This window comes from Apium graveolens, chromosome 1 (assembly GCF_009905375.1).
Source record: "Apium graveolens cultivar Ventura chromosome 1, ASM990537v1, whole genome shotgun sequence".
Lineage (NCBI taxonomy): Eukaryota > Viridiplantae > Streptophyta > Magnoliopsida > Apiales > Apiaceae > Apium > Apium graveolens.
Genome location: NC_133647.1, coordinates 190,079,257 through 190,107,242, shown reverse-complemented (window position 1 = coordinate 190,107,242; position 27,986 = coordinate 190,079,257). Strand labels below are relative to the sequence as shown.

At 35.1% G+C, this 27,986-nt stretch overlaps 3 protein-coding genes across 3 annotated transcripts; 2 read left to right on the top strand and 1 right to left on the bottom strand.

Annotated features, from left to right (window-relative positions):
• Window positions 1-7,774: 7,774 nt before the first annotated feature.
• On the top strand, window positions 7,775-12,138 carry LOC141673975 (uncharacterized). Its single transcript, XM_074480703.1, has 6 exons — window positions 7,775-7,961; window positions 9,108-9,275; window positions 10,209-10,467; window positions 10,549-10,715; window positions 10,813-10,962; window positions 11,344-12,138. Exons 1-6 carry the CDS (start codon window positions 7,920-7,922, stop codon window positions 11,701-11,703), a joined length of 1,146 nt encoding a protein of 381 aa, XP_074336804.1. The 5' UTR covers window positions 7,775-7,919; the 3' UTR covers window positions 11,704-12,138.
• Window positions 12,139-12,261: 123 nt separating this feature from the next.
• LOC141673983 (uncharacterized) lies at window positions 12,262-16,414 on the top strand. Its single transcript, XM_074480711.1, has 8 exons — window positions 12,262-12,534; window positions 12,659-12,752; window positions 12,844-12,969; window positions 13,574-13,732; window positions 14,743-14,861; window positions 14,978-15,169; window positions 15,255-15,345; window positions 16,104-16,414. The coding sequence occupies exons 1-8, from the start codon at window positions 12,383-12,385 to the stop codon at window positions 16,182-16,184; spliced, it is 1,014 nt and encodes a 337-aa protein (XP_074336812.1). The 5' UTR covers window positions 12,262-12,382; the 3' UTR covers window positions 16,185-16,414.
• Window positions 16,415-17,548: 1,134 nt separating this feature from the next.
• Window positions 17,549-20,102, bottom strand: LOC141723160 (transcription factor HHO2-like). The gene is made up of 5 exons (XM_074525078.1): window positions 19,614-20,102; window positions 19,080-19,336; window positions 18,743-18,989; window positions 18,590-18,666; window positions 17,549-18,246 (listed from the first exon to the last, which is right to left on the bottom strand). The coding sequence occupies exons 1-5, from the start codon at window positions 19,756-19,758 to the stop codon at window positions 18,055-18,057; spliced, it is 918 nt and encodes a 305-aa protein (XP_074381179.1). The 5' UTR covers window positions 19,759-20,102; the 3' UTR covers window positions 17,549-18,054.
• Window positions 20,103-27,986: the final 7,884 nt, after the last annotated feature.

The following is a 27,986-nucleotide window of genomic DNA, read 5'->3' as shown; positions in this document are numbered from 1 at the left end:
GTGGGTTGGTGAATTGTATCTATCGTTAAATTTTAACACGTCCAGCTTTAGGCTTTTCAAAAAAGATGGAATATTTTATACCCCAAGTAATAATTCAAAGATGGAATAATAGGTTCTTCTTTCCGCCCTACAGATCTTTGTGTTCTTCTGGGTGTGGAAGGGAACACATTTCAAAAAAGCAGCATCCGATAAGGATTATACATTATAATACTGTAAATTATTCACCACCTGGGCTTAATCCTACAATAGGTGTAATAATTCTAGTAATCCTGAATTACAGATGAATTATTATGAATCCTTTTATGTCTTCGACTCTGATTTTTTTTTGGATTGTTTGTTCATAACTTCAGTCTTCAAGGGCCAAGGGTCAAATATTTTCTTCTATTACATTTCCTAGATAATATTATTAATTAAATTTACAATCCCTCATAAGTTCTACTGGTCCCTTTTAATTTTTTTGCATTTTTTTTAAACTGCAAAAAGAATGTAATTCCCCGATCTTTTAAGATTAGTGTAGGGACAACTAAAGGAAGACGTTGAGAGTAATTATCTGTCCTTCCAACTTTTTGTATACTGAAGTTTCGATGGCTATTACTTTTAGAAATAGGATTTGAAGACTTCAAAAAGGAGAAAGATAAAAACATTACTCAGAGGAGGAAAATCAATCTTGTTTTTTTTGATAATTGTTAAAATTCATTTTTTTTTGCTAAAATATGATGTTTTTAAAATAAAATTGCAAAAATTCATTTTTAAATTATTATTTGTAAACTAGCATCACAGATCATGCAAGACACGGGCCTAGCAATATATCGGAATTCGACGTATGATATTTTTGAAATATCATTTTTTTTAAAGATTGATAAATAAAGTATAATGATTTAATTACAATGTATCGTTCGGAAATGGATTAACGGAATTTTCTCCTTCGAGTAAATTTGGGAATGAACCGTTTGTAGTTGGTCAGGCGGCTACAAAAGTAGCTGAGCAAAAGCGTGTAAACATGATCAGGCATGCAAATATAATCAACACGTGTTCATATCTTTTACTTTTGACATATTTGGATTCTTGGCATCTGATGATATTGAGTTTCTTATGAAAGTGCAGAAGATCATGAATAAAAATGTTATGATTGCAGGCTCGGGTGAATATGTTTTTCGTAAGATATGATTTGCTATTCAAAGAGGTATTACGACGCAATTTGTTGCTCGCTTACCTCGTACACTTATATAAACTTTTTTATCCCATTAATTTATTTCATTAAAAAAATTGTATAGAAAAATAGCATTGTAGATAGTTTATGTGCTATGAATATTTAGACTTTAAATTAATGATTTATTATGTTATAATTTTTTTAGGCTTGATGATTCCGATGATAAAAAATATTTTGATCGTACATGATCTCTCAGTCAAATAAGTTGTTGTTTTATTCAAATTTGCGTAGTTCATATATATGAATGTAAGGTGATTTTGCATTTGATGTAGAAGATGTCTCAGTAGGGATGGCAATCGGGTCGGTCGGAACGGGTTTGGCAAAAACCAAACCCGAACCCGATTATTTTTTGCTAAACCCAAACCCGAACCCGAACCCGGAAAAACCCGAACCACTAAACCCGAACCCGAACCCATCGGGTTCGGTTCGGGTTCGGTTCGGGTTCGGGTTCGGTTCGGGTTCGGGTTCGGGTTTGTAGATCACTATCAAATTGTACCTTAATTTGCACAAAGTCTAGTGAAAAATTACTATAATCTGATATGAGCAAAATGCTCATAAATACGACAATATTGAAATTTTTGGGGTTTAATTAGAGGGTTCAGATAAGACAATGGATCATACCTCTATGATTAAAACTGTTGGTAAAATAATGCAACAATCTTGACCTTTAGTATACTTGTATTGAACATGCTTGCTAAAAACATATTTAAACGACTTTAATGCAATAGTTTATAAAAATTAAATTTTTTAGTACTAATATTAGTAATATATTATATTATATATTATATTACTACTTATAAAATATAAAATATTATTTATATATTAACACGGTTTTCGGATCGGGTTCGGGTTCGGGTCGGAATGGAACGGTTTTCGGGTTTTCGGGTTCGGGTCGGAACGGTATGCCTTAAACCCAAACCCGACCCGAAATTGGTTCGGGTTTAAAAATCAAACCCGAATCCGAATCCAAACCCGAAATATTTGGGTTCGGTAAAACCCAATCGGATCGGTACAGATCGGGTATCCATCGGTTCGGTATAAATTGCCATCCCTATGTCTCAGCCTAATCATAATTTTTCCGTGTATGAAGAGAATTATTTTAAAAATAGTAAGGATTTAAAAAAAATGTAAAAAAAAGGGTTTGGGTTTAGAAAAAATGACTTACATTATTTTTATGAAAAAAAGGAGGAGAAAAGAGAAAGAGATGGAGATATAAGGAGATAGTGAAATAAATAAAAAAAGAAAAGAGAGAAGAAAATGAGAAACAGATTATCAACAAAGCCTAATCGGAGATTGTGAATTTGGAGTTTAAGGGATTAGGGTTCTTGTTATTGGGGTTTCTGAATTCGTTGATTAAGCTTTCAAGGTACATATACCTTTCATGTACTATTTCTTTTCATATTCGAATTCGTATAGGTATATTGTATATTCTGAATCTTGTTAAATTCACATCTGATTCGTTGTTCATTGTATGATTGTGATTTTATTCTCTTTGGAAAGATGATTTGACTATCTTCGTTTTTCGTTCTTTAAGTTTTCTGAAATTCTGATATTAAGTATGTTAAAATCTGTATTTTGTGTAATCTGATGGGTCAGGTTCTACTTATTCATCCCAACTTCATAAATTCGTATTAAATTGAAAATTAGTTCAAATATTATGATCAATACAATTCTGAAAAGCTCTTTTCGATATTTATATTTTGCGTTTTTATCCCGCTGCCAGATTACCGTGTAAAGATGAGTTCAACTGAAAAAAGTACGAAACATGGAAGTCGTAAAAAATTCCGAGACCTTTCCAGAATGATAAGGCTCGTCGAAATTTAGTAAAAAATGAATTCAGAACTTAGACAATTGCGGACTGTAGAACATAATCAGCCCCTGATTACATTAGTAATTTGATGTTTAAGACATTTCGATTTTGTCATTAGGATATTATTTGAAGAGCCGAACTCCTAAGTGTTCATGTTTCACCTCGTTAAAAAATTTATCGAACTCGAACTTGAACTTTTATCGAGTCAAAAATTTTGTTCATGTATCGACTCATTAAAAAAAAGGTTGTTCGCGAACATGTTCACGAACAACTCACGAATTATGATTCAACGAACAACACGTGAATATTTTTTACGAACTTTTGTTCACAAACAACTTGTTATTCCCAGTGAACTAACAATGAGATTTACAGAAGGGGGGTTGAATGTAAATCTCAAAACTTTTTAAAGTTTTGAGCAGTTTCTAAGGCTAAGTGTTATAATGAACAAATGTGTGTGAATTGCTTTAAGCTAATACAGACAGATATATATTCAAACACAAATGTAAAGAACACAAAGAACTTAAAAACTTTTCTGGTGGATTTGTTGTTCCACCAGAGATGTGTTATTTCAGAAAATCTGTGATTCAAAGAATTAAATCACAGCTGCGTCCTAGTACAAACTAGATGATTTTCTCTCTGGATTTTTCTAAACAGCTCTGGAAAATTCACCATCTAATTACTAGCTGCTACTTGGTTTATATATCACCAAGTTTACAAGTGAAGACAAAACTGTAAAATACAATTAAAAGATTCTTCACATGTTTCTTCTTCATTTCTCTATCCAATGCAATTTAGGTTTAGCTGTGAATCTTTGAATACTTCCTTGTTTACACCAGAATGGAAATGCTGCTTTTTCTTGATTCCTCCAAGAGGCTATTGTTGGGTTCCGAAGGCATAAAACGCAGCGGATAAACGTAAATAAAATAAAAAAAAATTCGAAACCCAAAGACAGGATCCATGTATAATTATGGGCAGATTATGGAGATAACGAATCATACCTTTCAAGAGCTTAACTTTCACGAACTCAACGGAGATCCTAGCTATCACGCTTTGTGTCTACCTCTCGGAGAAACACCTCTATGGTATCCACACGAGCACCTTCAAGAACGTCTCACGAACTTGACTACGGAATGGATGTACTAGCCTCCTTCTTGACGATCTGAATTGCCTCTGCCTCTCTTTGCTGCTAGGGTTTTCTCAAAAACGTACAAGCCTCTTTAACCTATCATTATGTATTTATAATGGTTGATTAAAAAGGCCCATAACAGCAAAGCCCAACCCTAGTAGGTATTGGATTAAATAATAAAAACGAATTTCTATTATTTAATTAATAACTAAGTCATACTTAATTATTATGGGCAAAAACATTCCTTTTAATTCGAATTTATATTATCTCAATTAAGTCTTACTTAATTATAATAAAATTCAAATAATCATCAATTAATTTAAATCCATAATTTAAATTAACTATTCCATTAAGTGCTCTATTTGTGCGACCCTATAGGCTATTATTTAATTGGCAATAATTTTATTCTCTAATAAAATTATAAACAATGGGCGGTATCTAGTAATACATCATTGTTATCCAATTAAACAATAATTAAATCGTGATTAGATAAAACCTTTCATGATTAATGTTTTTCGTGTAATATAATCCCTTTAACCATACATATTATAGATTAAACTCGAGGCATGTATTTAGTCATCATCTTCAACATTTAATCCGGGTTTACTTGATCCATGAGTAGATTATTGAGACAAATCATTATTTGAGCATGACCATGCTTTTATAATCTCACTCAATCAAGAGGCCAACAATATCTCTCCTAATTATAGGAGGGTTAAATCCTTTATCTATCATTCATATTTCTCATACGACTCATGATATACCCGATGTCCACTTTTATCATCACCCGATCAAAAGTAACTTTTAATGTAGTCAAAGTATATTAATCCTCGTATAGAAATATAATGATTTCAAGTCAAAGGATCGTTACACCACTATCACTGTGAGTCTTTCTTATGACTTTATTAAACATGAAGAATCTCACTGTGGGTCTGTCCAGTACCATGTACTCTCACATGTACCTATGTATTGACTTTAGTATCCCCATACTTATAACCAATGAGATGTGGTTATCTTGTCAAACAACATACTAGTCTATCTATGTATTATTATTGTCCTATATAATAATACTCGACTAGGGACCTTTAAGAATATGATATATTATATAATCTCAAGTTCAAGTCATGTACTTAAACTATACAATTTGTATCATGATTCTAAGGACATTTATTATGCTAACAAAATATCGCAGTAATTAAGGTCATAATAAATACATTTATTGAATGATCAACTGACATAAAGATTATAAAAGAATAATGTATTGCCTCTAGGGCACCTACACTAACAGCTACCACATTCCAGTTTGTCTCTGTCAACCCATGTGCCTCTGTCAACTTATGAATTGTCACTATCAACTGCTATTGAACTTAGCATCCGTCGAAGCTTTCATCCGTTGATGGCTTTATCCGTTGATGCATTAGCAGTTGAAGCTTTATCCGTTGAAGCACTCATCCGTTGATGGATGTTATCCGTTGAAACTTTGTTTCTCATCCGTTGAAAGCCTTTAATATCAGTTGATACTACTTCACTTATACAAAATTACAAGGCATGAAATATTTACAATTAGCCCTCCTATTTGCATATCCACTAGTAGTCAACATGACTTATAATTTCCCACAACATCTAAGAATTACAACTTAAATACAGAGAATGAAATGTGTTACAATACTAAACTTATTTCTAAGTAAAGCTACTTCTTCAACGGATAGCCAGACTGGTCTTATCCGTTGAGGCTACAAACACCAGATTTCTACTTAAGTGTTTTGTTGAACTTATCATCAAACTAATACACATATTCCTAACATAACTCACTTTACGAATTTGTTCTTACGATTTCTGAATTTTTGTACGAGTTTCACTTATTTTTCTCTAAAAAAATATATAATAATATCAAATCAAAATTTTGAAAACCTTACATATCAAACAAATAAATTTGAGTCTTTAACATTCATTTTTTTGATAATATTTTGATCTAGATAAGAACAAATGAACACTTGCTAAATTAAATAGTTATATTTATTTATCATCTAGCACGTATTATAATTTATCTATCAAATATAAAAAAATAAAAAATTAATAAAAAAATAGATGAATTAAATGAATTGGTAAATTTATTTGAAGGTAAATCTTTATACAATTATTCACTAAATTATGTGTCATACATGTTTATAACGTGTTTACGAGCATATATAACTAGTATTTAATATATTTATTCACGAGTTATATCAACGAGCGTGTTCACGAACATTACTGATGAACCTGTTCACGAACTATATGAACAAACTTGTTCGCGAACTTTCGAACCGAACTATATTGTGTTCAAATTCAGCTCATTTAAAAATTGAACCTTAAAGTTATGTTCATGTTCGACTCATTTATAAGTTGGACTGAATTCGGGTCGAATTTTTTTCGAACTGAACAACGAACTGTCCGTGAGCGTATTGACTCATTTACAGGAACCAGACACCGAACTGTTCGTGAGCGTATCGACTCATTTACGGCCCAATACCCTGGTGTATGTGTATACCGCAAGTAGGGCTGTAAAATGATCCGGGTAGAACTAGACACCCCATGCTTAAGTATCGTATCGAATGTGTCCATATTTGCGTCTGGTATCATATTATTCACATACAAACTTATCTCGGGTGTATGAGGACCGAATCCAAACCGAATATGAGCCAGTAACGTATTTTCATTTTCTAACCATGTAGTTTATGATATTCCGGATTCGAGTCAAATACGATTAACTAACATTAAATATCATTTTTATTTTAAATATTAAGATGATTACAGAATAAATATAATACTATAAAAATAATAATCATAAAAATCATACTTTATAGGAAATTAAAACTGATATAAGATATAAATAATTATAAAATTATTATTTACTTACAAATATAATGGGTTGAAAATATATTCGAGGTCGAATCAAATATGAGCCATGGATCATATTTGAATATTCGGGTAGGATCATTTTATAGAAAATAATATGAGACCTAATTTGGGCGGGTATATGAGTGCTCATATCCGAGATCATATTTTATCCGAATTTAATTTTTCCACAAGATTTATATCATTTATAAAACGGATATGAGACATGTATCATATTTTCGAGTCGGATATAAGCCGTGATACCGGATAGTCCACATCAATTTACAACCCTAACCACAAGTGTGGTGGCACAAAATTTGGGATATTGACAGCAAATAGCAAGATCAGCCCAGCCCAAGATTTAGGCCCATATGAACAATGCAGAGCCCGAAACGATTTTCATATATCACACAAAACTGTACTGTATTCAACCATAAAATAAAAAAGACAGGAGATAGATCAAGCAATTAAGTAATTAAAAGCTTATTTCTTGTTTTTTGTCATGCCAGCCTAATTAGTAAAAAAAATTATATAAAACCTGTACTGTATTAATAATCGGAATCCTTGTCACAAGAGAACTACGAGGAAAAAATGTTACTAAACATTAAAATGTTTAGTAATTTCCCCACCCTTATATTTGTTACGTGGAGAATAATAAACTTATATCTATAAATTAATATTGATGAAATCGAATCATCAGTGTTTGAATTCTAATAGGATTCAATGTACTTGATGCCTTCTAAACTCAACCAGCTCTAGGGTGTTCTGTTATGTTCCTTATCCTAAAATAAATACTATCTTGTCCCTAGGGAGAGACGGAGACTAGGTATTTCATTGCTCATATGAAAACTCATGTTAGGTGAAGGACTTGACAAGCATATATTCTTCATCCAACTACGATGTTTTATTTTCCGGATCCTTTGAAGCTCAAAACCAAAAGGGTACACTTGTTTTCAACTTTCAACTTGTATATAAACTTGTGCATGCACGTATAAGCCAGCGTGTGTGTTCTTCCAGATTTTTTTGTTATTTGAATGAAATTGATATGATATGAGGATCATTTTTCTACTATTTCGTGATTGTGATATGATTACATGTGGCATGGTGATATGACAAAACTATCAATGGACATAGGAAAAGGATGTTGGCGCATTAGAACAAGTTTTGTATAAATTAGAGGGTTTAGTGGGAGTTGAATTGATTTCTGAATTCTGAAAGGTGAAAAACTATGATGAACCCATCATGATTGCCTAGTTCCTTTTTATATATAATTAAAATCAAACACACATCAGGAGTCAAACTCTTGACATTCTTTTGGAAAACCAAGACCTCGACCACTGCACTAACCTTTGTTCACTTTGAATAGTTTATTAGAGTTAAAAGAAAAAAGAGAAAAAGATTAGGAGAAAGCACAGATGCAACTAGTGGCTTAAGTTTGAAAGTACCAATGATAATCTGTTGACAGAAATTAGGTAGCGGAAGTGTTGCAATGAAGTTGGTAAAGTAAGAGGTGTTGTGGCAAATTTGTAGAACTGCTTACAATAGTTAGAAACTCGGTGAACAAATGCAGTTATTAGATTTCCTACGACTGCAGTCATAAATGAAGTATAAAGAAATTGTTCATTTTGATTTGGATGTATAGTTTTGCAATTCTGGTTAGGCAGGATAGCCTTATGGCTAAATGGAATTTTGAAATTTGTAATAGACTATAGGAATAAAATTGATTTCTAAATCGAAATATACAGAACTGATAGTCTTTTTTGAGATGTATATTCTCATTGTTATTGGTATATTATGGCACAGAACCTAAACTTCAGGTCTTAGTTGCGGTTTCTGTGTTTCTTGCTTGATATGCTTTTCTAACACACAGATGTACAATTGATGTTAAGAGGGAATCAAGCAATTAGTTGCTCAGTGCTTCAATTTTTTTTTTCTAAAGCTTCTAGTTGTTTTAATCCAGGCTTTTGTGTTCCAGGAATACATGACATTCCTTTAAATTAACGATTTATCAATAGTATTTCTTATAAATCAAGAAGATATTTCCTTTACAATTGAAGTCACATTGATTATGGTATTGCTGTTTACAGATAGTTTTTGAGAAAGTATACATTGTAACTGACGCTGCAACATTGGGTCAACTGAAAGAGTTGAGCTCAACACGCAGAGAAATAGAGGAATCTATAATGGACGGCAGCATTATCACAAAGGCTGTTGCAGGGGAAAGGTCTGGAGGGTTGAGCTCACAGTTACAACAGGTAGAATTTATGTTGGAGGCATCTTAACTGGATAACTACAAAATTAAAAGTTGCGTTGTTACATCTGTACTTATTGTTTTAGTCTTCTTCGTTTATACTTTGTTTTGTGCCTTCAGCTGTGAGAGGCGGCCAATTGTGCGGGTTTGAACCGCACAACCGGGACCGGCTCATTCTAAAACCGGTATTTATTCGGCCTGGTTCGGCTCGCTAAAAACCCGCACAATTCGTCTGAATAAACAAGCCGATTACGAGTTAGGAATATGAAAACCGGGACCGAGCCCGCACGGCACGCACGAACCGAACGAACCCGCACGGCCCGGTTGAACCGCAACCCGTACGGTTCGCACTAACCCGCTGTCTATTAATACTTATAAATTACTAATATATTGCAAATTTACCACGGACAACTAACAATGTTAATCAACTAAAGTGTTACAGTCTATGAAAGTTTGTGGTAAAAATCAATTGTGAAAGTTTGTTGTCTTGAAAATGCAAGAACTATAATAATAACAACTAACACAAGAGTAATGCTAGCACATGCACATCAATGATTAAAAAAATTGTAACCTTACAGACACAGTGGTGTGAGTCGTGTGACAGACAGTGGGGTGTGATGTGACACGACCCGAAGGGAAAAAAAAAGAAGGCTGGTCCTCTTTCAACCCGCACGGCCCGAGCCCGCGGTTAGTCGTTCACGGTTTTAGTCCGGCCGGTCCCGAATTCTGTTTCTTTGACTCGAGCCCGGCCCGAGCCCGGTTCGCTGAATTACAGGCCGGTTCAGTGTTCTGTCTTGCAGTGTTGAACCTGTGTGCGGCCTGACCCAGCACGCACAGACCGCACAATTGGCCACCTCTAGCTGTGACACATCACATGAGACAATTGCTAACTACATGAAGTAGTTCATACTAATCTCTTTTCTGTTAAATATTATAGGACATTCAGAAGTTAGAGAAGTACCTGCTTTTATTGGAAAATTTAATTCATCATAGTAAGAGTACGAGCAGTTTCTGGCAGCTTCAATGTGCCTCATATTTAAAGATACGATGGACTAGCGCTCTTTGTGCTTCATCTTTGTTTGGTTGTAAGAGTCAGAAGTTCTTTAAGTTGAATACTTTGTTATATGAGCTCACTATGATGCGTTTTCTCTATGGTGCTATGCTACGAGAGCAGGCAAATGAAGTTATGTCCAAAGGTGAAAACTAAACCCTTGTTGATGTTTTACATAATAATATGTATGTGATAAGTGTCTCTCATTTCTTATTCGTCATTGTAGACTTGGTGCAATCTGCCACGCTATTTAGAAAAGCTGCTGGAGTTTATCATTCTTTAGCCACTAAGGTTATTTCCGAATACGATCGTCTATCACCTTCAGACAGGCCTCCTGAAGCAACATCGAATGTGTGTTCTGTCATGAGCCTTGTATGTTTGGCTGATGCTCAGGTTAGAGGCTGTCAGTCTGTTTATTTTTTGGAAGGCGCAGCATTTTCCACTGGTGAATCATCCCAATTTTAAATTTAATTTTGCTAAACTTTTGCAGGCAGTGACTATAAGAAAGGCTGAAGAAAAAGGAAACACAACAAGTCTTATGGCGAAGTTGCATTATGGCATTGTACAAATGCTAGATGAAGCCATGATTTATTTACATAAAGCAAACAAGGACAGGAAAGATATATCAACAGTCTTTCAAGTAAGTGTGCAATCTCCAAAATCATTAGGAGGAGTTCTGAGTTTATTACAATTATTCCACCAATCTACCATCTTGCGTTCTAGTTTTTTTGTTGGGTCCGAAACATTGACAATCTTATATGATATTAACTTGTTAGGGAATTTATGTAACTGGGTTGGAGTTAGAGGAGTCTTGAAGCTTTACTCAATAAGCTCAAATAGAATTTAGCAATTAACTGAAACAAGCATGCATGTTTTACACTAGAGCATTAGGACAACTAAAACATCCAGCTTTTACTGGCATGGACCATAAGTTATCTAGACTCTTTGCGGTTGTTCAGTTTAACAAAAATATTACATCCTTTGAGCAATGTCTCCAAGTGATTTTACTGTTTTTTTGCAGGACTTTGTGTCAACTTGCAGAGTCCTACATGAGTTGAAAAGCTACAAGCACTTTGCAAACAGTCTAAAAGCCGATTCTGATTCTCAGATCGGTAGTGCACTAGGACTTCTTCAACATGCTCAAAATACTATACAAAAAAGCAAGATGCCAAGTAAGATGGCGTGGCGTTCAGTTCTTAAGCAAGAGCTCGAAACTCTATCAGGTTTAATCCATAAGTACGAACATGAGAACAATTTCGTCTGGAACAAAAAGATTCCACCCAAACACGAGTTGCCTTTCCCCGAAGGTAAAAAAATCGTAGATCTTATACCTTATCAACCTCAAAGATCTGAACAGGCAATTAATTTGAAGTTACAGTAAATAGAGAAGCTGTTCCAGTTTTGCAAATAGAGTTTCAAAGAACCAGAAGTTCAAAAAATTGGAGACAAAGAAGGTGATGGAAGTTGGCATGTCACATACGTTCATCTTAAAATCATGTAGAACCTGTGATATGTTAGATGGTTAACTGAGTAACAAAGATGTCAATGTATAAGATACAATGTCATTTAGATGTGCACCAACAGTTTTTATTAGTTTTCACATGCTATTGGTTCTTTCTCATTGCAAGAAAGCCTCCCATTTTAAACTCCCAACTCTTTTTGAAGTACCAAATAAAATTTCTGAACAGTTTGATTTTGAAGTACTGTAATTGATAACATCCAAATATTACAATAGAATTAAACTCGGATGATCATATTTTATTTGAAAAAAATCTATCTGAACCGGACTTTGGACCTTCAACGAGGCATATGAGTAATATGAATACAAAATTGAAAAAATCAAAAAGTAACAGAACAAAGGGCCGAGGCAGTGGTTACGCAGCTGCCAAGTAACCAAACAAGTTAAGAAGTCTCAAGTCATTCACATAATCTAAACACAACTGATATGAGTGGCTACTATAAATAACAACTCGCGGGAACAACTTCACTTCCAAAACCACTACATAGGAGTACTACATATACACATCTACACCAAACCAATCCTATGCTTATTATTACATATGGCTGCCAAGAATTTTGTTCCTTGTAGTAACTTTTACAAACAATGTATAACAAGCAAACCCATGTTCCCATTTTTATCTACTCATTTCATCTCTAATCACAAAACTCCACTTGGTGTTAATCCCAAATCACTCAAGCTCTCAACCTCAAGGTTTGTTTGTTCATTGTGTTCATCTCTCTCTCTCTCTCTCTCTCTCTCTCTCTCTCTCTCTCTCTCTCTCTCTCCATATTAGTGTTTCTTTTGTTGTATTTTAATTTTTAGTAATAATTTGCAGATTGGATAGGCCTATCTCTGCTGTAGTATCTGAAGAACAAGCTGTGGACTCTAGTTCCTCTGAGGTTGACTCATTCAAGCTTACCTACTTGGAGGTGTGATTTCAAGATTTTCATTTGGGTATTTTTTTTTTGTTTTATCTGTTTGGTGTTCTAATTTGGGATATGATCTAAAATTTTGGCATAGGGCAATAGTTGGCTGTGGGAAGTGGGTGGATTGACTATTTTAGTTGATCCAATTTTGGTGGGTAACTTAGATTTTGGTATTCCATGGCTGTATGACGCTTCCAAGAAGTTCTTGAAGAATTATAAGGTAATATCAACTATTAATTGCTTATCTGTATTTTCGACTTTGCATGGTCAATTCTCATAAAATATAGTTGCTGCGGTTAATGTAATATTCTAGACCCTGCTTATGGATTGTGGTATGCTGCGGCAAACTTCCCAAAATGTAATATAAAGGGTCTAGCTTACTTTTGGAGCTGACATCACTCATGAAATGTTAAAAATTATTATTCTGAGATTATTAGCATATTGAACATTGATTATATGTACTTGTATCACCTAAGATACAGGGAATGTACATAAAATTATACCCTTTTTTGTTAAGTGGTTAGAAAGTACCTTGCAAGGCGGATACGAGTCTCTGTAATTATAAAATGTAAGGGTAAAATTTTGTAATTTACAAATCGAAGTCTCAGTAGAGCTTTAACAGCAGCTCATGTCATGATATTCCAATAACAATAACAATTTAATTATTATTCTACAAGGTAGCTATATCACCCGGAGATGCTTCATCTTTAGACATAAATATTAGTTTTCCTACTGCCCTTGGCTTGTTTTTAGATGGGTATACAATACAGCACTGTTTAGTATGCCAAAATTTAAGCCTTTTCTCACGAGGACTGTTCATGCAGCTTTCAGATCTTCCACAGATAGATTATTTGTTGATTACTCAGAGCCTTGATGATCATTGTCATTTGAAGACCATAGAGCCACTTTCTGATATGTTACCAGATCTCGGTGTAATAGCGACTCCAAATGCCAAGGCATTGTTAGATCCTCTTTTCAAGAATGTAAGTGAGATGTACATTTCTTCATCAGTATTAGGCATCACATGGTAGATTATACTGACATGTAAAGCGATCTTCAAGTATACTGACACAACAAATCAGTATTTATCACATAGAAGCTAACCTGCTCGCGAGGTTTTTCTTTTTTTGATTGTTGCTGGCTAAAGAAATGTGTTTTTTTATTATAATCATATTAGGAATTTGCACCTGTACCGGTGAAACTAAGTAGGGATATATAATGGGAAGTAGGATTTGGTCGAACTCATATCAACATAGGGTTGGTAGTTTATAGTTCGTATTAATTTTGCGGTATGTTTTAGGAATTATATGTGTATCTGTACCTTCCCACTTTTGGACAGTTTGAGCCTTTGTACTTACAGTAAAGTCCACTGGATGGTATATATATTAGTGAGATAGTTTAAAGGATTGGCCAAGAAGCCATCATTGAGGCCACAAATCGCTATTACAAAGTTAAAATTGTAACTACAGTGAATTTCTTCTCATATTTTTGTTTTCTTCTGGTATGATGAAAGATCCTAATAAATGTAGTTCAGTATCTATCTTTTAGAATTTAGGAGGTAGGATTTGTGTGTTTAAGCTGTAAACTTCAATTAGTTGTTTCCGACCTGTCCTCAATTCAAGAAGCAGGCTAGAACTTATAATGATACATAGCTTAAGATCTTACATTGTTAATACAAGATCTGCATGAAACTTTCTTCCTTCCATTAATGTAGCTTCGTATTGCAGTTTGTTAGGTTTTTAAGTAGTTGATACAGTAACATATGTACGAGTCCAACACTCCTAAAACACGACTGATGACTCGATAATATTGGTAACTATAATAGAGCTCATACACGTTCAAGTACAGCAATGAAATATATAATCTGTCAGTGCTGACTGAGTGGTCGTGATGAAATGCTCTGCAAGATAATTTATTTCCAGATAATTTATTAAGTAAATATATTACTTAATAATTGATGTCACTTTGACACCATAGCTTGAAAACGATTCAGGTTGTGTATCTAGAGCCTGGTCAGAGCTATAATATGGCAGCAAGCAATGGTTCTCAAGTCAAAGTGAAGGCTACAGCAGGGCCAGTTTTAGGTCCACCTTGGCAGCGTCCTGAGAATGGGTATGTACATACACCAAATCGTGAGTTTCACTTCACATTAGACTTCGCTTCTGCAGTATCACTAGTTCTGTTGACTGCTGAAAAATCGATTTCCTTCTTATTAAAATTTATTGCAGGTATCTTGTCACTTCTCCACAAGGTCAGTTGACTCTATACCTCGAACCTCACTGTGTTTACGATAAATCCTTTCTAGAGAAGGAGCAAGCGGACATTGTCATTACACCTGTTATAAAGCAGCTTTTGCCTAGTTTTACATTGGTTTCTGGACAAGAAGATGCAGTTCAACTTGCTAAAACGCTATGCGCCAAGTATGTGACATTATGTTAAGCCTTGTCAGTCAAAGCAAACATGAATATATAATATTAAATTCTTAGCTTCTATCCCCTATTTCAGGTTTATTGTGCCAATGCAAAATGGAGAACTTGATGCCAAAGGGCTTCTTGCGGCACTGGTTCAGTCTGCTGGAACGCTAGAATCATTCGAGGTATGATTTTGGTAAATTACAAAGGTCAATGTATTTTCATTCTCACAAAGATTTTGTTCCTCACCACTGTCAGTAGTGTGATTTTATAAACAAGAGTACGGCTGAGGCTTGTCTCTCTTACAGCAGATCTTTGAGAATAGTTTAGCGTGTTAAGAGAGACGACTTGTTGCAGAGTTTTTGAGTTGTTGCTTGTTTCTATTTTATTATAATTGGTATTTTACCCACTTTGGCCATTATTTAAAGAAATATTGGTAGAGATAGGCACTCCCATTTCTATATCAGATATAGATTATGTTGTGATGGAATACCTGAGAGTGATAGGTTAGATGTTCAGTTCATAGATACCTCTGAAAACTTGTCCTAATAACACATACTTTGTTTTGATTATTTGTTGGTAAAAAAAGCAGATAGGAAGTTGGAAATCGAAGGAATTCCTGGGTGATAAGTAGAAGTTCTTTGATCATAACAAAGTGTCGGGTCTGCATATATTCTTGCAGCTCACAAGAACCTATGATGAACAATTGACTATAAGTAGTAAAACATTATACATATGGTGGTATGTTGAAATGAAAATTCTGTACCGAGACAGGGTCTGCAGTAAAGTATTTTTTTTGTCCTACTGCTGTTTAGGCCGCTGGTTTTAGCATATGGTCTTTGTTGCGAACATATACTATTTATGGGTTTTTATATCACGGCTCACCGGACATTCTAATATCTACCCAACTCTAAACATGTTTTTATTGGTGTGCACTCTGCAGGAGCTTTTGTCAAGGGAAGTTCCTGATGCAGTCGTACTAAATCCCACTCCTGGTGTAGCACTTGATGTTTTAGCAGTTTAATAGTTGACATCTATAGTATGGCCTACTTTATGCATATATTGTGTATTTAATTCATCATCTTTTACTAGTTTTACATAAAAAGAATCGAAATTATTGTTAAAACATAATTTCCCCTCTCCAGTTTCTTGTACGGCTAATGCCGTACAAAAGGAATATATTTTGTCTAGTTATTTATAGTGCCAACTTTATTAAAACACGAAATTATGAATTTATGTTGTTTATTTTGTTAAGCTTTCTAAGACTCTCCAAACATCCCGTTTTAAAGATGACAATTATTGCCAAACCATGTCTCTCTTCAAGAACATATCAATATACAGGGTACATATTTTGATTACAGCATGTTCACAAGATAAGATGAAAGTTAATGAAATAATTTGAATGTTCAAAAATTTATGAATTATGTTTACATTTACATTATTGAAATTAATTTTTTTTTAAACGGAAAAACCAAAGCCACATTCTGATTTTTAATCAACTTACATATGATCTGTTTAGATTGTGGTAAAGGGGGAGGATAACTTTGGATATATATATATATATAATTGTAAAATAAAACTTATTAAATAGTATCCCAACATTTTATTCAGCAATATAAATCTTAATTGTAATCATCTGCATCAAATCTTTATGTTGTATTCTTCATTTCTTGTAGTCAATCAAATATTTTTTTATAGTAGCATTCCTATCATGTTTGGTTTTGGATCAATATAGAAGATATATATGTCCTTTGCTTTCGCCAAAGGTCGAGGACTATTTATGTTCTAACAAATTTATATAAACTATGAAATTTATCTGAACTATGGTCATGTTTGTTTCATAATATTAAGTAAAAGATAGTATTGTAATTTTTTAAATTTTTTAATCCCGTATTTGTTTTGTAAAAAAATAGTATTATTTTATCCCATCTTACAAATCAATTTTTAAATGATTATAATCTTTTTTTGTAATCCTCTGTAAGACAAACATAGGATTACCAAATTTAAAAAACTATATTCCAATTTTTAAGATTATCTTTCAAAATAAACAAATGATAAAATTTTATAGAATTATACTCCAATCCTACACTTAAGCCTTTCAAAAACATATGATAGGATTATTTATTCAATCTATAAAACTAATTATGATGAGATTAGTTATCACCAATTATTATTCAGGGATTATAATTTTCCTAAACAAACATGGCCATGTTGTCAAAACTATATTTTTGTAGAATCTATTTCATAGGTAAATGTAAATTGCCTCCATGTATAAAATCATTTTTGAACTTGATAATTTGATATACAACATGAATCTACTTCACATAAAAAATTTATTAAAACTGTATTCAAGACATAAAAAATTGATTTAGGTTCTTGAGTGTGTACTTGGTTGAACAAAATGGATATTCCTTTGCTATTACAACTCATGTGAATAAACAAAAACATTGACAATAGCTTTAAGTCTCAAAATAGAAGCTGATGAACCGACAAACATTTGTAACATAACTGTGAAAATGCAGCAAATTTAACACAATAGATTTTGTAGTAAGGTCTACAACTATAACTTAAAGTCTCTGCTACAACCATTGCACTGTTAATAACAGATTGCATGAGCTAGTAATTAACATATGGATTAGTTGCAAAAATTCCTAGGCATAATTCACTCTCATTCATTGTGATAGTTGGACAACACGCGATGCTGTAGTAGAAGATGTGGCTGAGGAATCAGAACCATAGTTTCCTTTATGATGACAACGGGTTGGATCATTAGATTGGAACTCTAAATATTGTTCCCTTTTCTTCGGAAGCGATGCTGCCTCATCTTCTGGTGGTCGGGCCCGTAAAGGTTTGGGTGCATAAATTCCTGCAGGAGGGGCAGGCAGCATTGTAGTTTATGTCCCTTCCCCGGGTTGCAAAGTTCTTGCAACCGTGCACGAATATTCCGCTGGTGGTACCCATAGACCTCCTAGCACAACAAACTGCGGTGCTGTCTGAGGAGGTGGTCGTGATGGAAGAATGTTGCCTTGAGTTTGCGTCTCTTGAGTACTTGACGAAGAACTTGGTTTTTCATGAAGACGATATTTCTGCAGTAAAATAAATGAGATTAAAAAGCAGTGCAATATTACCCAAATAAAACTTTCCTCGGGATGGCACAATCTAAACCAACTAAAAATTTAATCTTATCTTTTATGCTGGTAATAGGCCTCAATCACTCATTACATGAATCGTCTGATCAGTAGAGTAAAATGAGAGCATTCAAAACGTAAATAAACAGCAACAGAATCAAACTTAACCCAATATTTAGCATGTTCATGAAGAAATGGACTTGTATAAGTGGAACCAAAGAACTAAGAGGAGAGTTAGCCTGGCCAAAAAGAGAGATCAGGATGAAGACATAAAACCGGGAGATTAATGTATACATTATACCTGCAAATGGCTTTTGATTTCATCATTGGTAAGCCCGTCCACCTGCATTTTCTCCCTAATTTGCTTTGGTGTAGCCACTGCATACAAAAACCTAGTCAATTTGTGTTTGTGTGATACAAAGATCTTAAACTTGAGTTAATTAAATACATATACCATAGGCACCACCAAGCTCTTCAAGGGCTGCCACAAAACGCCTATGCAAGTCCGGAGACCAGGACCGTCTTGCCTTACTACTTGCACCACCACGACCACCATTCTCCGCTATAGACTTCACATTGGGGGCTGTCACCTGTTGTCGTCGGGCACTACTCCCGACCCCCGTGTCTTTCTTGAAAGGTTGAAAAGCCCCTCCACTACCATTTTTTTGGACCCCTGAAATTGACACTTCTCTTACAGAATCCTACAACAATATAACATTTGAACATAATCAAACCAAAATAGCTATTAATCAAATTAAGGTTATTTGCTAAAATTTTCATGATTTGACTACCTTATCAGTGGATTGATCTGGGGTATGCTTCCACAATTGAAGCCAGTCCAATTTTGTTGATTTAGCATTACTACCATCATCACAATTAACAACATTTTTTCCTTTCTGATTATTTCTGCGCTGTTCATCCTCTGAAGAAAAAGAAGATGCATTTTTCATAGGAATAAATTCTTCGAGAACAGGCCCTCCTCTAGATGTATGTTCAAAACTTCCCCATTTCCCTGGTAAACTTATCTCTTTTCTGCATGTCTCAATAGCTGCAAAACAAAACAAAAAAATCAAAAATAAAAAAAAATCACATACATCAAATATAACTTAAATTGCAAAGTAAAACAAAATCGTTAAAAATCAGAAACACTACAAGAAACATGGCCTTTTCCGACTACAAAAACAGTCGTAATCTACCCTTAGAAATTACTAGTGCTAGAAATGACCTGTCACACAGCACTACAAATCACCGATCTCAGTAATACAGATCACACTAGTTTGTATTTAAACAAGAACCAAACATATATGAAAAAATATGTTATATACCTTGAGAAACAAGGTCTAGACAGAGAGGAAGCTCGCGTTGAAAAACTTGAATCTTGCGACGTTCTTCTTCTAAACATTCAATGTACTCCAAACTCCTCTGTGTTTTGTCTGCATGATTCTCACTAAAATTCTTGTTAACCAACATGGTTTCTTGTATTTTGTGTTTCAAACCTCTAACAAATGATATATGAGTTTGAAGAGTCACATAGAGACTTCCGGGATAGGAAAGAATAAAAGGATCTACTAGGAATCACATAGAGGAATAAACTTGTAACACAAAACATAAACAACATGTACTCCATTTATATATACTTAGATATTGTACTATGAGTTGTACTATATATTTGTCTTATGATGAGAGAGAAAAACAAGTTATAAGGATAAAACGGATGGTTGAAGTCGGGGCGTCGCGTATAGACGAATCTTTATTTGATATTGTCGTAATTCTAGAGAGAGAAAGCGTGTAAGTTTTAGAGAGAGTGGGGATGGGGAGTTATCATTTATCAAACTCTTGAATATTCCAAACTAGGACGTAGGATGATTCTTCTGCTCTAGCTGGCATTTGACATTACTCGGTGTTTTTCGGATAAGATCAAAATTCTGAACTCCCTTTTTTTTGCCCCTGTTACTAACAAAATATTGTAAATTTATAGCAAAATTGATCAAGATAGCATCATGATTTTGAGTAATGGTCTAATACAATGTGATCTCCACTTCGATGGTTGAAAAACAATTAAGCGATGCAGGTCGTAACGCATATGCGATATATGCGTTACCGGTTATAACGCATATAAGATGTATATAGTAACCTTGATCAATACACGGAATTCCAGAATTATTAAACGTTACGACTCTCTAACGTAAATCCGTCATATATGTATGAGAATTTTGTGTGGCGTTTTCAAATGTTACTATGTTTAAAATGTGCTATTATGAGATTTTGCGGGTTGTAACGCATATACGATGTATATAGTACTTGTAATCAATGCACGAAATACCAAATTTGTTAGATGTGGCTTTTGAACGTAAGTCTGTCATGTATGATAATTTTGACTGGCGTTTTCTAAATGTTATCGAAATGTCTTAGTGTTTAAGATGCGTTACTCTAAAGATATGCAGGTTATAACGCATATGTTATGTATATAATAACTCTGATCAATGCACAAAATATCAGAGCTGTTAAACGTTATGACTTTTAAACGTAAATCGGTCATTTAAGATAATTTTGTCTGACTATATTAAATGTTACAGTGTTAAAAGTGCTCGTAGAACGAATATCTAATAAGAAATTTGTGTACATATTTTGAGCTCTTATTTATTTATTTATTGTTATTTTTTTTAAAAAAATTAATGTGAAAGTATGAAGTAACCAGTAAATGTGATGAGTGTAAAGCAGAAGTGGTTAACTGTATGACACAATGGAGTGAGACAAGGCCATTGAGTCGCATATCATTAGGTAGACTTTGTATTCCTTCAGGCGAGGAAAATAGATAGAATCATAAAATATATGTAAATAATGGCGTTTCATGACATTCAAGAGTTTACATACTACAGCTACAGGACAGTATATTCATATTTTTGTGAGTTAGTGTTTCTGTCAATAGCTGCTGAGACACTGTCACATTTAGAAACACAAATTATATGATCTGTCTTAATCTTGAAATCAGTATTTGGATAGAGTTTTCACTAGTTCCAAGAAGAAAATAGTGCAGTATTTCTGAAGAAATCTTAAATCCCATGTTTTTATAATTACTCATACGCTAGTTAGCTTCTTGTCATAGTGTGAATATCTTCTAAATGCGTACATAACCACTTGTCTGAGACTCGAAATATTAACAATTTGTTTTAACAGCGTCTATTATTTTTGAAGGGAAACATGACAGGAGGTGTGCGAGCTGACACGAGTTTGAACTTTTTAGTGCAAATAATTCATTCGTCCTAAGTGGAATTCATTACATTTAAAATTATAAAATTTAGAAGTGTAGGAATAAAATTAATTAATTTAATTACATAGGTTACACTTCACAAAAGTAAACATAAGACTTTGTGACAGTGGTGACAGTGGTGCACCTAGTGTTGCTGGCTGTTAATGATCGCAGCTGTGGATTAAGGTCCGGACAGTGGTGCAGGAGAGGTTCTTGCTCTACTGTTGGGAGCCCTACATGGTGAGTATCTATCTCATCAAAGTCGTGTGCTCAAATTGCAGATGGGAGGCTATAACTTATCAATGTCCTACAATTATGTTTATGTTATTAAATTCTGGAATTTTCCCAAGTATGTAGGATCATCCTTGTACACTAATGTAATATCGAAATCGTTTAAGTGTTATTATATCCCAGTGCATTGTGCGCTATAATATAGAAGACGTGTTTCACTTAAAACACATCTTCTTTTTTTGACGAAATGCAAGTTCATTACTCAATTAAATCATTCGAGATACAAGTTTTAACATTGATTGGAACAAAACTCCAATCAAATGTACGATCAAGATATATGTGAGACAGGTGAGCAAATTGATGAGGAGGCATATTCGCAGACCACTTTATAAAATAATATAACTTTATGTTGTTATCACCACGGACTAAGTTTCTACGTTCCTCAACCACCTTACTAATTCTTGTTAGAAAATTAGGATTTTAGAGCTTAATTTAATTATGTTCTTGATGTTAATCCTAAAATCTAATGATTGGAAATTGTTCAATGATATTTGAACTTAAATTTTCATGTATGGTTTTAAGAATTTTCTTAATGAAATCCATATGAAATGAGAGTTGAAAGTAGCTTGGAAAAGCTTGGAAAAAAATTTGAGAATGTTTGTCCCACATTGAAATAAATAAAGGAGGGTGTGTGCTTTATATGGTATTACCCACATGAGTAGTATACAACTACTAAGGTGTGTGATGGTCCATTGTGTTGTTGTGTGCTTCACGCGCACACACACACGCGCGCCCCGCCCCGCCCCGCCACGCACCGGACCGGACCGGACCGGGTCGAAGGGCGATTTGGGCGAATGTCTCGGCGTCTCGCGAGGCGACCTGGGCGAGGATTTTATTTATTTGAGAATTATTTTAATTCGAATTTATTTATCGGTGATTGGATTATTGGGCTGGGTACTGAAATAGGCTAAGTCCTGCAAATAATCTGATCTGTAACAAGTTCTGAAATAAGAATCAGAACTTAAGAACTGATGAATAAAATCAGAACTTAACAAGTTCTGATATCAGAATCAGAACTGATGAATAAAATCAGAACTTAACAAGTTCTGATATCAGAATCAGAACTTAAGTACTGATGAGTCAAATCAGAACTTATCTTAAGTTCTGATTATAATGTGGGTGTTTAATGTGAAAAGCTGTTACAAATAATTTAAATTCAAAAGCTGTTCAGTTTTGATTTTTTCATTAATGAATTCAAAATCTGATCAGTTTTTATTTTTTCATTAATGGAGCAGTTTAATTCAGACATTAAGTGTGTGGACAGTTTCATTTTTCCTCTCCTATAAATAGAGGCTAAACTGAATGAATATGTAGACATAACACACACTACATTCTCATCTCTTCTCTTCAACCTCTCTGCATTTCTCTCCCATAAGTCCTGAAGTGCTGATATTTTTCCGGCGACTGAGGTGCTGGTCGAAGTGGAGCTTTTGTTGCTGCTGTTAACATAAACTCCGAGCTGTTTTATCCTGGTGGAGATATTGCGCACATCCCAAACGCAGCAGGTAGGGGGCAATAATCTCTTCAAGAGCAGCCAGGACTTCGAGCAAGGCCTGGTGACTCAGCTGTGATCATTTTCTTGGCATTTTGTATCTGTAAACCTTTGTTTCAGTCACGGTTGAAAGCTATGGTTTCGGGTACATCTTACTTTCTCTCTTCGTTATTTCAGTTACTGATTTTGTTTACCTGCATGTTTTGTTTTGTTAACTGTGGTCTTGGCCTAAACTTGTTAAATTCTTTATACACTTGCCTCTATGTTGCTATACTTGTTAGTGAGATATCCAACATTCTTGAAGAGATTATTAGTTATTTAGAATTTAACATAATGGTTAACGAAAGTGAGGTTATCGTTGGTGGTGGTAGCAGTTCGGGTGCAACTGCTGGGGCCATTGATTGGACCACCTATAGTTTCCCACAAGCTGTTGAACTAACCGGTTTACCGGAGAAATTCAACGGTGGCATTGGCTTTTCTCGCTGGCAGAAAAGGATGAAGTTGTGGTTGACTATAAAGGGTCTGTGGCCGGTTGTGGAATATGAGAAACCAGTAGTGGATCAAGAGAAGGCTGAAACAGTTAAGGCTTTTGCGAAGTGGGCTGAGAAGGATGGAGTGGCTAGAGCGGCCATTCTGGCGGCACTAACAAACACTTTGTTTGATGTCTATTCTTCTGATGCCTACTCTGCAAAACTCTTATGGGAGAAGCTGGACCAGACACATAATACTGACTCACAAGGTCTAGAAAAGTATTCTGTGGCAAGGTTCCTCGAGTTCAAGCTGGTGGACAATAAGTCCATGACTGAGCAGGTGCATGAGTTCGAGATGATAGTGCATGCTTTGAAGGAGTCTGGAATGAATCTCCCGGAGAAGTTCAAGGTGATGAGTGTGATTGAAAAACTCCCGAAGTCTTGGGAAGAGTTCTCTCTCTCCCTGAAAAGACAGAAAGGAGAGATCACCTGGACCAACCTTATGCTGGACATCTCAGTGCAAGAACAACACAAGTCCAAACAGGGACATGTGATGCCAACTGAACACGGTACCTCGAAGGTAAACATAGCAACTGTAGGACAAAAGAGGAAGGCTTTTGCTAAGAAAGCTAATAGTAATAAACCTAAGAGTGACAAGGACAAGGCCAAGAAACCCAAGGCAAACAAACCATGCTGGTCTTGTGGGCAGGTTGGGCACTGAAGTAAGGACTGCCCTACGAAGAAAGCGAAGAAAACCGAGGTAGCGCAAGCGAATGTTGTGCTTGGAACCGCAAGTGGGCCTGTAGTGAACATGGTTGTTGGTGAGGCTACGGCTTCTGAAACCAACGTTGACCGGTATGTATCCTACAACCCTGTGATATTTTCTACCTATCTGTCAAATGAATGGTTGATAGATACTGGAGCTAATGTACATATTTGTGCTGATATTAGTTTATTTGTATCTTATCAACAGAGTCATAGCTTGACTGTGAAGATGGGGAATGCTAGTGCTGCTCAAGTACATGGAGTTAGAAACGTGGATCTGAAGTTCCCTTCAGGACGTATTCTATCTCTGACGAGAGTGCATCATGTTCCCGACATGCGTAGAAATATAATAAGTGGAAGCTGTTTAGTTTCTAGTGGTTTTGAAATTTCGTTCAAGTGTAATAAAGTAGTTCTTATTCACACTGGTACATTCTTTGGCAAGGGTTACTTGTCAAATGGTTTATTTGTTATTAATGCGGATCCCATTTTGGGAAGTTTGAATAATAATGTTATTCCTACTGTTAATTGTATTGAATCCTCAAATATATGGCATGCTAGACTAGGTCATTTAAACTTTGGTGCTCTTAAGAACATGATGAACTTAGAGTTGATTCCAAAATATACCATAGAAAAGAATTCTAAATGTCAAGTATGTGTGTCTGCTAAACAGATAAGGAAACCTTTTCATAACGTTGTTAGGGATTCAGACTTGTTGGATTTAGTACACACTGATATTTGTGAATTTGGTGGTGTATTGACCAAGGACCAGTTTAGATACTTCATTACTTTTATAGATGATAGTAGTAGATACTGTTATGTTTATTTACTTAGACATAAGGATGAAGCACTTACTAAATTCATTATATATAAAACTGAAGTAGAAAAACAAACTAGTAAGCTACTTAAAAGATTGAGATCTGATAGAGGTGGTGAGTATACGAGTAATGCTTTTAATGAATTTTGTGCAAACAATGGTATAGTTCATGAAGTTACTCCACCATACACACCTGAGTCTAATGGGGTTGCTGAGCGAAAGAACAGAACATTTAAAGATATGATTAATAGTATGCTTATTAACTCTGGGTTGCCTAAATACATGTGGGGAGAGGCTCTAAATACGGCTTGCCATATTTTGAATAGAGTCCCTCTGAAACACATGGATAAAACACCCTTGGAGTTATGGAAAGGCAGGATGACTAGTCTTAAGTATCTTCGTGTGTGGGGGTGCCTTGCTAAGGTGCTTGTACCTGAACACAAGAGAAAGAAACTAGGTCCAAAGACTGTTGACTGTATCTTTCTGGGCTATCTTGAAACCACTACAGCTATGAGATTTTTAGTGTTAAAATCTGACATAGATGGTATAGTGGCAAACACGATAGTTGAATTTCGAGATGCGACATTCTTTGAGGATGTCTACCCTATGAAGACTGGAATACCTGAAACGACTTCTGAGGAAGATCTTACTCACACATCAAGTTCTATTCCTGATCATGTGGAAAAGATGACAAATGTGGGGGCGGAACCTAGTAGTAGCTCTATTCCTAAGGAATTAGAGGAACCAAGGAGGAGTAAGCGTGCAAAGGTAGTCAAGGATTTTGGAGGTGATTTCATCACTTACAATATCGAGGACGAACCTTTAACTTTCCGGCAAGCTATGGATTCTTCTGAGTCAAGGCACTGGAAGGGCGCTGTCAAGAGTGAAATTGACTCTATTGTTTCCAATGGAACATGGGAGTTGGTTGATCTCCCTCCTGGGTGTTCTACTATTGGGTGCAAATGGGTCTTTAAAAGGAAGTTGAACCCTGACGGCTCAATAGATAAGTACAAAGCTAGACTGGTAGCTAAGGGTTTTAAGCAAAAGGAAGGAATTGATTATTTTGATACATACTCTCCGGTTGCAAGAATGGTAACAATCCGAATGCTTATAGCATTGGCTTCAGTCCATGGTCTTATCATCCATCAGATGGATGTAAAGACGGCTTTTCTTCATGGTGAACTTGAAGAAGAGATTTATATGGATCAGCCTGATGGATTTGTTGCAACAGGCAATGAAAGGAAAGTATGTAAGTTGATCAAGTCCATCTATGGCTTGAAACAAGCTCCCAGAGATTGGCATAAAAAGTTTGATGAAACTATATTGCCTTTCAGTTATAAGATTAATGAAAGTGATAAGTGTGTCTACACTAAAGTTAAAGGTAATGAGTGTGTTATTTTGTGCCTATATGTGGATGGCATTTTACTGTTTGGAACCAATATTGAGATTATTAACGAGACTAAAGAATTCTTGAAAAGGCATTTTGAAATGAAGGATATGGGTGAGGCAAGTGTGATTCTTGGAATCAAATTGATTCAGTCCACTGAAGGAATAACCTTGACTCAATCTCATTATATAGAGAAATCTATACTTGAGAAATATGGTTATTCACAGTGTAGAATCGCTAGTACACCTTATGATTCGAAAGTTGCCCTTGTCAAGAATACTTCAGGAGTGCCTGTTTCTCAGTTAAGGTATTCTCAGATTATTGGGAGCTTGCAGTATCTTGCTAACTGTACTAGACCAGATATTTCATATTCTGTGTCTAAATTGGCGAGATATACAAGCTGTCCAAACAGAACTCATTGGGATGCTCTTGATAGAGTACTTAGATATCTAAAAGGCACAATGTACCTTAGTTTACACTACAGGAGATTTTCTGGTGTGCTTGAAGGGTACAGTGATGCAAGTTGGATAGCTAAGAAGTCTGGTTCCAATGGAGTGACTGGATACGTGTTCACCTTGGCTGGTGGAGCAATATCCTGGAAGTCAAGCAGACAGACTATTGTTACTCGGTCTACTTTTGAGGCTGAGTTGTGTGCACTTGATGCCACAGGGACGGAGGCTGAATGGTTACACGGACTTTTGTCTGCAATACCTGTAGTAAGCAGACCGCTTCCTGCTATTGCTATTCACTGTGATAGTCGAACAACTATCGACAAGATTAGCAGTAAAAAGCATAATGCTAAAACTAAGAGACACATCCAAGTTAGACTCAAGTCTATAAGGGGTTTAGTGACTGATAGGATCATAGCTATAGAGTTCATAGGAACTCAGAATAATATAGCTGATCCTCTTACTAAAGGACTGGAACCTGCAGTGGTCCTTAAGTCAAGGTTGGGGATGGGATTGTCAACCCATCATAATTCATCAACAGTGGGAACCCAATACACATGAGAGGAGATCCCTCGAAGTGTATTCAATGGGTAATAACAAGCTGTAAGGATGAGTTGGTAGTACCTTTGCTACATAGATGATACTATAGTATCTGAGTCTATCCCCTGTAAACCTAGAAGGTACTGACACTGCCAGAAAAGCAAGAGTGGTAAAACTCTGAATGGGATCAAGTCATTTGACGAGATAGAGGCAGTATATCTCTGGAGATGCCCAGCTAAG